General features: G+C 42.0%; 1 protein-coding gene across 2 annotated transcripts in view; it reads right to left on the reverse strand.

The window, feature by feature from the left end:
- Positions 1–12,881, reverse strand: part of scube1 (signal peptide, CUB domain, EGF-like 1) — a 98,513-nt gene that overhangs the window by 37,320 nt on the left and 48,312 nt on the right. For both annotated transcript variants that reach the window (XM_035148000.2, XM_035147998.2), the window contains exons 5-6: positions 6,106–6,234; positions 4,051–4,167 (exon numbers count right to left, since the gene is read on the reverse strand). In XM_035148000.2, the coding sequence (XP_035003891.1) occupies positions 4,051–4,167; positions 6,106–6,234 (246 nt within the window). The remainder of the gene's footprint in view (positions 1–4,050; positions 4,168–6,105; positions 6,235–12,881) is intronic.

Raw genomic sequence — 12,881 nt, forward strand, 5'->3', positions numbered from 1 at the left:
ACAGGTTGAGAAGAGGTGGGAAGAGAGGAGTCCCAGCCACTGGCTCCTAAAGAGTGTATGGGACTAAGCGGTGGCCGGAGGCCCACAGAGAGGGGGGCCCGACCTACACAGAACGGCGGCAGGGTGGGGGTGAGGGGGAGCAAAACCATTTTACACTGCTACAGCTAGGAGGAGAATGGTCAAAATCAATGAACGGGAAGGAAACAGGAGGACCAGGGTTTTAAAAAAAAAAAAAAAGTGTTCTTAGTTTCCGAAAGTAAAATATGAAAAAAAATAAAAAGGAATGACGGAAAGGAAACCATACAAATGCAATGCAGGCTCTCCCATGCAGCAGGGCAAGCAGAAAAGCAGAGAGATTACAGAAAGAGGCAGAGAAAAATGGATGATGTGGCACATATGAGTGGACACGTGCAGGAGGATTGACATGTTGCAGTGGAAGTCCCTGTCTTTCTATCAAGGTGTGTGGAGCAAGACCAGAGGCTGATGGATGGGGATGAGGCTTGGAGGACATTTTTGATGTTGGCAGGTTTTAGTTTTCAGAGACCTGGTAGCTTTTTATTAGGGACTTGTGATGAAGTGAGGATGAGGAGGTAGTGAGAGAGCGGGAGGAGGAGCAGGTTGAGTTTGCTTTCGTTGGAGCTTCACCTAAGATCAGGCTGCAATTGAGATGTCTGCTGTTAACCACAGAGGTTAACATGTGGCCCCACCCCACCACCCAAGCCCTATCCACCCACACACACATATGCACGCGCACACACACACAATCACTCTTTCCTCTTGTGAATTGAGGATAAATCCTTATTTCCACCTTAGTTTTAACATGGATGCTCAGACAAGACAGGCAATCAGGTACTATCACCAGAAAGCAGGAGGAGGAGGGGGAGGAGGAAGGGGAAGCAGAGGTGTAGCACTATATAGAAAGGGTAAGAGGGTGGGGGGGCCTCAAAGGTTGGCCCACAGAGTAGCTGGGAGTCTTGGACCAAAGACACAGGGGTCCTTTCTCTCGTCAAGAGAGACAGAGAGAGAGATAGAGAGAGAGAGAGAGAGAGAGAGAGAGAGAGAGAGAGAGAGAGAGAGAGAGAGAGAGAGAGAGAGAGAGAAAGAGAGAAAAAGACAAGACATTAGGAAAAGTGGGAGAGGAAGGCTCCTGCTCGCATGCTCATTTGGATTCCTCTTCGCAGCTCTCTCTTGATGGTGTGTTTTACTTCTTCAGAGCAGCTGAAAAATAAAAGGGTTATCGGCAATCAAAACCTGTTGCTGCTGACAGACAGAGAGGGAGAGAGAGAGAGAGAGAGAGAGAGAGAGAGAGATGTTTCCAGTGTTTGAATACAGCAGGAAGCCCAGTGAAAGCAATAACATCAGATAGTTCCATGTCCATGTGTGTAGTTGGACAGGTGTAAAAAATCTCTCCAGGTCACATGTACAAAATTGAACTTACACTTTGTCTATAACGTTTATATAAATGACTATATGGGGGAAAAACGTTAGTTCAACTGGTTCCTCAAGGTTTACAGTGTTCAATTACAACTCAAGCAGAACATGACCAGTCACAAGGAGTCCCAAGTAGCCCATTAGTTGGACGGATATTTGGTGACCTGTCATACTGCCAGGTTCGAAATACTGGCAGCAGGGGAGTAAAAAAGACGTTGTGATTCCAAGGTGTGAACTTAAGTGATGGCTGTTTTGGGAATTCCTGCTCCGGATGAAATGCCATGAACACAAATCTGAAAGAAAGGACATCCAGACTGTTGTTTGGCATTCTTCATTTGAGGATTCTGAGGAACTGCTGGCTATCTGACATCAACTTACATTTCATTACTGAAAAAGATAACTGCTGGATTTATGGGAAGTTTTCTACAAATGATTAGGATTCCGTCCTTACTCCTGAAAAACCACACAGCAGTTATTTAAGAGAAAACCTTTTGTTTCCTCTGAGCTCAAGTATTCCTACTTACAATATATCTGTTGGTACCTAAACTGTTGGAGAGTAATTTTGGATCATCTTCAATAAGAAGATAGCTACATTAATAGATCAACTACCATACTAATAGGTATTTTTTCACATAATTAACTATTGCTATTGTATGAGTCTTGTGCATACTAGATGACATTTTTGGATAAGTTGTTGATAAATGTATTAGTTTATTCCCTCAAATTATGAGTTCTAATGCAAAGTAAAGGAACAGAAACAATCTCTTCTCAGTAATAACAGAAGATTGTCTTTAACATCCACAATGTGTCTATATATAAACATAAAACTATAAAACCTGAACCACCCATTTAGATTGTACATGACATGGGCCCTTTGAGGCGATTATACTGAAACAAGCTGCAGTTGACTACAAAAGTAATGAAGTGATGATGAAAATTGCGTTTTGGGCTCTGCAAATGATTTGTTACATTCATATCAGCAGTAAGGAGGTGAAGAATACAGAGTTATGAATAACTCCACTTACCTGAAACACTTGATTCTCCCTCTACTCTTTAGAGAAATGGCAGGATGAATGAGCATCCTCTGTTTAGCCACTTTCAGACTCTGGAGGAGAATTAGGTCCGGACTTTCTCCAGAGTTTGCCTTTCACACATGAACAACGCAGCAGCAGATTGTCCACTCAGACGCTTTCACAACAGCAACAAATCTTCCATAGGATTCGGGCGAGGGAGGGTGCAGCAGGCAGAGACAGGATGTAATGTATTAATTCCGCTGTAGAGATTACATTGTTTTTGTTTCCGGCACATTGAAACCGGCGTCGGCTCTTTTCCCCACAAACTCTCTTAACATTTTTGTCGTTGTCTTCCACATGTATTGCTCTGCATTTTCACGATATTTGTTTTCTTTTTGTATTTTTGCATTTGTGCATCTATTGCATGTGCAACGTCATCACCGGGCCACTCGCTTGCCGTTAATCCTGCAGAAGATCTCTTGCTGTGCTCTTACATTGTCTCCTCTGGAATTTCTGTGGACTTTATACTCGGGGGGGGCCAGGCGGAGAAAGTCAGCAGAAACTCCGCAGGCTCTCACTTGGACGTTTGCATTCACACATAAAGTCCGTGCGGAGAAAGTCCGGAGGAGGTCCAGAGTTCAGTGGATGGCTTCTGTTGATGGTCATATGTACAAACGACCTGTTTGAGCAGAGAGAGCTGCCTGCTGGTCGCCGGTCCAGTCCACTGACTTTGCACATGGTGAATGTGTTTTTGAGAGCTAGACATGTGTCAGTAATTTGAACTCAAATGTTTCTCTAACACGTCAAACATACCACTGCTAATTCCTTGGTCCAGCCACTTAGCCACTGTGATACTCCCTCCAAAACGTATTATGGGCTTTATCATAATGTTGGTGTGCCGGAGACATGGGACCCCATCTTACATTCAATGCAAATCAGCAACAACTGCATTGCAAATTTCAGACCAGCACAGTTGTTCTGCTGTCCAGCGTGGCACTGGCAGGGACCTGGTCTCAGCGTCCATAGATGTGTTGGTCCTCAAATCATTCTCTCTCTATCAGTCCACCAAGGTTCAAGTGCACCTGGCTTTGGGAATGTAGGACTGGTTCTCTGGTTAATTGTATGTTACACCCAAATCACATCCATGATTAATGGAGCGACCAAGTACAACCCCTTTGAATCTAGTGTCTGGCACAGCAACATTCTTTACTCTGTTAAAAACAAACTAGATGTACCTGCTCCACGAGCTTTAGATAGTTATATTAGATTGTTAAAACTGAGCCCATAGATGGTGGAGACATAGATTAGAGACTGTTTAACGAACACATGGAGACAAAAAGTGTGAACCTCCAGAAGTAGTTTAATAGTTGGCTTAAAAGAAACCATCAGCAGTATGCAAATCACCCTAAAGTAGGTACCAATGAGAACATAAAGTTCCAATTGTGAAAACCAGAACTGAGGAAAACTGAGTAATGATTTAAACTCTGTGTGCAAAAGGTTTGAGCTTTTTGTTTCTCATCATACAACAGGTGTTTCGGTCAAACAGTGAGAGCTTCATGGTTAATGTGTGTACATGAACTAGGAGGTCAACATGGTTGTCACTTACCAATGCAGGTCTTGCTGTCTGAGTGCAAGGCGTATTTCTGATGGCAGCCGCACACTGGCCCGGTGTCTGTGTCATCACAAGAGTGCTGACAACCCCCATTTCCATAGTTACACGTCACTGAAGAAAACACATTGATTTAAGTCACACTCCTTGCACAGTGAGTTCAACACAAGGCTCAATGTTTAATGAGAGCTGCACCAGACAGAAGCCACAGCGGGACATTTATAATGTACCACAATTAAGAAGCTAAATGATGACGGACTGGATATTGGGCTTGACAAGACATGTGAGCGCGAGTCATAAAAAGGTGAAGAGAGAGGAGGACGGGGAGAGAGAGAGAGAGAGAGGGAGGAGGGAACATACATATTGAGGGATTGAAAACATAAACAAAATAATCTTATAGATCAATTGAGAGGTAAAGTTATAAAATGGGCATGGCAGGAAAAAGACGAGAAAAACTGTCTCCTTGTCTCAGCTGGAAAATTTTTTTGAATGACTGAAGCTACATTTATTGACATGTTCCGGCTGGAGATTTAGATTAGATTTAATACAAACTGTATTTGCTGTTAAACAGCAGGACTGGAGTTTGATCAATTAGCACTCAACGCCATAAACTGCTCCTTGACAGTTCCTGGGATGACAGAAATTACTAACAACCCTTCTGGGTGGGGGCAGGAGGTGTAACCCACACACCAAACAGGACTTAAAAGGATCTAAAAAGGTTTCCAGGAGAACCTTAAGAGGAAGGAGATACAACAAGGGGCAGAGGGAAGAGAGAGAGGCTTTATTATTTTATTCTTTGAGAAAGAAAGAAAACATTTGAAAAGGATGTGAAAAACTTGAGGGATAAAGAAAAGGTGAAGAGACGGAAAGAATGAGGGGGAAAAAAATGGAAAGAGGAGATTGTAATGAGAAAATTGTAACTACAGGAACTTTTCTGGGAACTTTTTGGAGAACTCAAGAACTTAAGCCCTCACCAGACAACGCAGGTTTCAACTTTAGTTCCTTGGCCCTGAACCTGCCAGCAAAGAAGTACCTATTAACCGGCCGCAGACGGAGATAGAGTTTGCCATAATAAACATACCTTAGCTGATTTGTCAAGCACTCACTATGTGAGACATATGTGATTCGTCCAATGATTTTACTTCCTCCTAATCTGCTTTTACATTTGCGAGGTGACGAGGAAAAGCAAGCATGAATATATTCTGTGACATTTTGGGAACTTTTCCAGACTTTTACCTAACCTGGGAACTTTGAATTCCTTGGTAACTCTAAAAAAAAAAAAAGGAACGAGAGGAGGGTGGACGTTAAAAACAGAGAGAGAGAGAGAGAGGGGAAGGAAGGGAATGTGTGTAATGTGTGTGTATGTATGTTGTAGACATAACTGTTGCTTTCATCGCTCATTTATTACCGTCCTGTGCCGCCGTGCTCAACAGGCCGGCACAGCACAGGGTCCCTTGCTGCTAATGAAATATTACCACAGCGGGGGACACATTAGAGCCTTTCAGCGGCTTTCACAATCTTTACACTCTGACCGCCTGAGAGGAGAACAAGATGTGTTGCCAAACAAAGTGTAACTAAAAGCGTATTTTTCCCCTCTCAAAAACAGCAGCCCTAAATTCCATGTCTGCAAGCACTCAGCATGAAGAGTGAGAAACAGGGATGGAGTGGCGAGGGGTGGGGGGTTTAGAGGGTTAGAGACATGAACTCTCCCTACTGAATCCTTCAGCACATTCAGCTTGGTCTGAAATGCTTAACTCACTTGAGTATTAATGTCCACATTCATATTTTATCTTTGAAGTCCCGCCGTCATTGCTATTACAGATTTTTATGAAAGGAACAGTTTAGATCCTTCATGGCAACAGCAACTCAATAAAATAAAGTCTATAAAACAAAGTGTTAATGCCTTGCTGCTATATGAATTGTAAAATAAAGTGATAAGTCAACTGACTAAAGACTAACAGATGAGGGAAAGTGTTACACAAAAAGGAATTTCACTGCATTAAGGATTGTCAACACATTTAATGTAAATAAGATGTCAGATGTGATACGTACATGTACAGTCTTTCTGGTTTTTGGCCAGCTCAAAGCCAGGGCGGCATTCACACGACACCCCGCCTTTGCCCGGAGCCTCTCTGCAGATGTGGGCACAGCCATGGTCCTTGTTCATGCAGTTCATCCCATCTGTGCAGAGGAGAGAGAGAGACCTCAATGACACCTTCATACCATCAAAGTGCCTTTGGTCTGATTGTGCAGAAAGGAGCTAGTCATTATGGTCACTGGTACACAACTGGTCAATGTGACATCAACGAGCAACCATCAGAGTTATGGCCGTCAGTTTATCTTCATCAGTTTGATCAGATTTTATTGACAGTGACTAACCGACCAAACGTTCCTTGGGGAAGGGGGGTTAATTCAGAAAAATAAATTATTAACAGTGGGCCTTGAACTTATGAATATCTATATTTTATAGATATTACACATATTATTTAATTCATCAAATAATAAACGAAAGGTTAACATGCCAGAATTAAATCCTGCTTTCAGTAACATGTGATAGCACATCCGGGCCAGCCAGTAAAAACATTCAAGTTGGATAATTAACTTCGATATTTGATAGAACATATTTGAATAAAAATAGCACAATGAGCTGTAAAACATAAAAAGTAAATAGGCTTCAGCAGCTTTACCATGTCTACTTGTCAAACAAAAAAACTCTGCTTTGATGGTTGATTTTTGCCCTCTTCTGTTTTTCTGTGGTGTGTCATGACTCTTTCATTCATATCTCTGCAAATCTGCAGGCAGGGAAGGACGCAACCACATTTAAACACATCCTGAAAGTGTCTCTTATGAACACTTGTGATCTGTGATCTGTAATTGAATCTCACATCCCTGCTCTATATATGTCAATAATTACGACTGTCGTTTGTGTTCGCTAAAACCAAATTGTGTTTGACAATGTTTGTGTGTGTGTGCGTGTGTCGTAACCATAACCCCATGAAGAAAGATTTGACCAATTTTAGAAAAGTATATGTTATGTGGTGGTTCATGTCAGCAGTATGTGTGATTCATGGCCCTGAATCCTCTTTCACACTCGGCTGTTGACACTGGGAGTGTAGAGACAGTCTTGAGCACTTTTCTCAGTTTCTCTCCAGTGACACCCTTTCTGATTGTCCCCACCAGTGTTAAAACCAATTCAGCAGAGGCAGGGATCCCCCCCCAGCTGATTGCACCCTGGTCCCACCAATATGCAACGAGTGAGAACAGAACACAATAATACAAATGCAGAGTTCTGTCACATCATCAGGGCAGAGGACGGAAGCCCTGGTATTAAATAGAAAACCATGTAAATGCTTCACTGTTGTCCACAAAGGTCATCGAACCACTGGTTTGATGACACATTTCCACTTCAGCATCAGCACCAATTATCCTCTGAACCTTAGTGTATATCTCTGCTCAGCCCACGTCTGTCTCTGAACGGAGATCTCTTCTCTCCAGCACTGACACAGCAGGTCATCGTGCCTCCTCCTACTCATCCTGTGATCCCTCGAAAGTGGTGCAAAACATGCCGTGATAAAGGCAGCAGCTTTTTTTAAATTCAGCCACCTAGCATTGGAAAAGCATAAAAGGACTAAAGAAAACATGAACATAGTTTAAACTGTCAATTACAGACACAGCCAGGATCCTAAATCCGGTCATCCTCTTGATTTCGCTGTCTGATTCTGATTCATTCACAAGAAGGGCCTGAACTGAGTGAAAAACTGAAGGCAGTGTTTGGTATGTACTTTATTTGCCAAAATACAAAAGAGAGGAACATGAAGTCCAGGAAATCACAAACTCTGTTCAAACCTGGTGTTAACTTCCATCCTGAGTGAACACATCCAAGACATTTGAGATCCAATCACTCAGACCTAATTCAGAGGTGGTCTGGTACACATGAGGCCAAATTCTTTTAGCAGTGTGAACACAAAGGTGTCCTCAACCACACTGAAGGACCGTCTACTCAGCTGACATTCGCTGGCCCACAACAGTTTCTTAATGAACCCAACGTATTTCCACACTTCCTCCGTGTTTCACATACACAGATTTATTTGTGGCCAGAATATTACCAGTGGCAGCCACATTTTGATGGTGATCTGGTGATCTTTTCGTATTCTGCGTACCTCCCACACCCTAGAGATCTGAACCCCCGTCATCTGCTTGCATGATTTTAAACAACTATGTGAATGGCATTGTATGTAACGAGCAAATATTAAAGATAAGCATTTGACAAGAAGCTCTTGTTAAACACATGAAGGCCATTACCTGCCATTCAATTTCAAGTAGCTGTTTTTGTGTTTCCTTGTCACTGGAAACATTTCCCAGCTCACCTCTATCCGGTTTCAACAATCTGTCTACTGATGAATTCAAAAATGAAAACAGACATTTTACAATGAAGGCAAGAACAGATGGGAGACTGTTTAATATGCTGACATACTGACAGGTCTTATTCATGAATTGGAAAGTAGATATTATTCTGTCAAATCATGTGATACATTTTAAATGTTGGATCCTTCAACATGGCCTCAGATAATCCAACACTTTATAACATCTGAAATATCTCAAGTGTGTTGACAGAGGCTACATCCATATTAGGTTTGGATTTAAAAACCCATCAACTCTGCTACTCCTATCACATGACCCCCTTCCCAGAACTACACAACCTGCATCAGCCTCGGCTTCGAGTGTTTCTGACCCTGTTGTCTTTGCTAACAGCTGTTGTGGCATTTTATAGGCTAGTTACATTTGTAGGAGACGAGCTAGTATGGATGTGGCCAGAGACTGGAGGGTGGATGTGTTTAAGGCCAGCAGGAAAACATGTGGCAGCTTCCTCTGTGTATGACTTCAGTTCATATATGACAACTGAGACGCATGACCTAAAGCCTGCTGTTGACTTATGGATGCAAACAGCTGATCGTGGGCTCAATCGGAGAGGAAATCATCCACCATGTTCGATAGCAGTCAGTGAGGGTAGGGATGACAACAGCTTGTAGGATAACCATGTAAAGGGTGAGAATCCAAGCCACATCTACGTGTGTAAGACAAGATTGCTCATTGATAGTGTGAGCCTGCAGACTTTTTACTTCATTTGACTTCAAACAGTAAAAATGTGAGTTCCCAGATGTAGTTTGCTCCAACCATATACAAAAACCTACATCAGACAAGTGAGTATCAATAATTTGTATCCGGATTGGCTTTAGTGTGCTACTGTAGCACTCATCACACTCTATCTACTTGGTGCGAAGACACACCCCTTACTTGGTCCCCATGGTGAATAATGTCCCTTCATGGGGCCTAAGAGCACTTCAAGTACCTCATTAGGGTTCCATTCCTTCTAAAGAGTCCCCTTCCTTTTCTTCTTCTTATTCTGCTTCTTTTTCTTATTCTGCTTCTTTTTCTTTTTCTTTTTCTTTTTCTTTTTCTTTTTCTTTTTCTTCTTCTTCTTCTTCTTCTTTTTTTTCGGTTTATTGCCGGGTGGCAACCAACGTCAAGGTGCACTCCTAACAGGACCATTCTATCAAAGTCCAAAATCAAAGGAGCCAATCGATTTACATGATGAATGAAAGATTGTTGTTCAACGTTATATAATATATCAACATAGGGTATTGAAACACACAGTGGATGGCGGTAATGCACCTTGACGTTGTTGCCACCCAGCAATAAACTAAACGAAGAAGAAGAAGAAGAAGAACGTTGTTAATGTTAAATGTTGGCAGTAAAATCCAGCAGACTAGCAGCACAACGAAGCCAGGGGGTAATAAAAATGTTCAACTGTTGCCAAACCATGCACTGACCCTGTTTGAAAACTAAACTCATAAGAAAGCAATGTATCTACTATCAATTTAAAACTGGGAAAAGTCAAATAAACAGAGGCGGAGGGAGACACAGGGACACAGGCCCGGCACTCAGCACAATCGAGCCTAAAAAAGCAAACAGAGCAGCTGCCACGAACCGTGGCCTCTCACCATGTCCGATGTGACGAGGCAGCAAGGCTGAGAGGCAAAGCCTGCAACTCACTGACATATTCACTTGTCATTCCTGGATAACCCACATGGGTCCCTGGAGCTCTGTTAACTCAGTGTCAGATCTGACCTGCTCATTCATACACACACACACACACACACACACACACACACACACACACACACACACACACACACACACACACACACACACACACACACACACACACACACACACACACACACACACACATCCCAAATCCACAGTCATATGAAAATAAAGTTGATATAAAAGTGACAGACAAGTTATATATTACATTACACTTAAAAATGGCCACATTCATTACCCAAAAAGTCATTTTTCCATTTTAGTAACACACCACTATTGCAACAAGTGCCCCTGTAGGTGTTTTAGTACACACAAATTGTGGTCCACTTTACTTTGGCACAGTAGTAAAGTCAGGTTTGCTATGAAAAAATGATTGGATGGTCAAATGTTAAACTAGAATGGCACTCAGCAGAGCATATACCTTTAAATTCAACCAAGCCCTACCAAAGTGCACTCACTCATACATATCAGCTCCCTTAATGTACCAAATGTCTTTTCCATCAACATCCATGCATTATTCCCTGGGAAATCAGTGAAAATGTAAGTAAATAAAAATAGAAGACCTGGATCCACCCATATGTATGCATCCATGTGAAAGATGATTTATTTATATGTTCTTGCTGGAAAGAAAAAGAAAACTGACAAACAAACCAACAGACAGCAGCAAAAACACAAGCTCCTTGGCAGAGGTAAAAATATCAGTCGAATTGGAGCCATATTTGTCAGTTTGACTTTCTGCTTCAAACACAACTGACCATATGTAGATGTTTTCTAAGCATTTAGAGATTTTAACTGCCGTTTTGGAAGTACTTTTTTAAAATATGGAGTAGCAAAACTGGAGGTGTGAACAACGATTGTGCGATGTACTGGACATAATAAGCCAGTAGCCACATACCGAGGCCTCAGCTAGTACAGTTAAGTCCTTGGAATCAAGTTAGGGTCCATATGAGTTTTTAAATTGATATTCAAATAATTTCACAGTGTGTGGTTTTAAATTATGCCAGTGGTGACCATACCCAATGATCTGTGAAAAAGAAGCATAAACCTGAGATAACAAAGAGGGTTTCATTATATGTTTTGATGCTGTACAACTCTTGAAATCCAGAGATACTACACCCACACTGCATGTAGTCAGCTGTCATCAGACATGCCACACAATGATAACACCCTGGTGGAGCTGCAGCTACACCACCAAATGCTAGTTGGTGGCAGGGGTTTTCTTATTCCTTTGGGACCGCACTTCAAACAATGCCAACTGAAACTGAGCAGATCCTGTTATTTTCTTCTACCTATATGTACTTGTCCGGCCTCTAAGAGACACGCTACCAAGTGGATCAGTCCCAAGTGGCGGTGGTCCTTGTTGCTGCGATGTGTAGTATTTTGTATTTTGATGTCAAAAAGGAAGATAAAATCTAAGAAGATAAAATGAAATCAGTGGCTACCTGGAATGAAAAGGGAAAAAAAGATGGTATCATAAGGGAAGCTTTTGACTATATGTATTAATATATTATATAGAATCATTATATTCTATATTATAGTATTTTTGAGTTTAAAATAGCTTCTATGTCACTTTTGACCAACATTTTTTAGTCAGCAATGAAAAGGCAGAGAGAGGGCTGGTGTTTCTTCTTTCCAGCTCAGTGTACGACTTTGTTTAGACTGGGGAGGTCAGCAGGTTTACAACTGCTGAAGCTCCTCACCGAGAGCCCCAGCAGGTCCAGTTAAAACACTAAGACACGTCTTCATGGCCCAATAAGAGCCCCCAGGACACAGTCGGTCTCTCACACAGTCTCTCCTCTGTCTCTTTTATTATCCTATGTCTGTCTTTCTCTTTCACTATCCTTGCCTTTCTTTATCCACCTCTGCACACATATCTCCCACTCTCACAGGAGCTCCGACTCCAGATGAGGTCCAAGCATATCACAGCCATGTTATTACAACCTGGCTCTTGCAGTGTTTCACCCCAAAGCCCCAAAAGTCTGGCTGGCAGAGTATAATGGAGACCGGAAAAAAGGAGGAATAGAGTGAAAGACAGAGACAGATAGAAGGAGCAAAACTTAGGAAAGAGGAGAGGAATGCGAAAGAAAGTTAGAATGAGAGAGAGAGAGACAGAGAGATGGAGACAGGATAATTTAGAGGCTCACAGTCACTCTCCTCAGTTTCCTCTGAGGCTGATGAGGAATGAGGTGATGCTGAACGCCAGTCTCTCAGCCTGATCTCCTCAGCAGGGACAAGGAGAGATTTCACAGTTTTAATCAACTGTGAACTAAAGACCATGTAAACTTTAACATTGAAAATCCAAATCCCTTTAAGGAACAATACAAATAGAACAAAAATGATTGACGTACGTGTAGGAGTCCTATAATGTTTTAAAAAGTACACAGATTTAAAAGATATTATGCAAGCGATTGTGTAAACTTGTGTAGAAATGTCCGGCAAAAGGCGATGGTTTGTTAATTTGGAGAGCTTTGTTGGAAACTTAAGAAAAGGGAAGGAACTTTCAAAAAGCACTTGTTAGGTGATTGAATGAGCCACCTGTCTATCACAGCCGATGCTCCACTAATAAGACTGTGTGAGTGTATGCATGTGTGTGTGCGCATGCGCATGTGTTTGGGTGCATGTGTGTCTGCACTGTATGTATATACTGTACATTAATACACAAGTTTGTAGGTCTACCCGCTGCTGATCATCTGCCTCTCTACACCCACAAATGTGTGAAT

This window comes from Hippoglossus stenolepis, chromosome 22, assembly GCF_022539355.2.
Source record: "Hippoglossus stenolepis isolate QCI-W04-F060 chromosome 22, HSTE1.2, whole genome shotgun sequence".
In the NCBI taxonomy this organism is placed as follows: Eukaryota; Metazoa; Chordata; class Actinopteri; order Pleuronectiformes; family Pleuronectidae; genus Hippoglossus; species Hippoglossus stenolepis.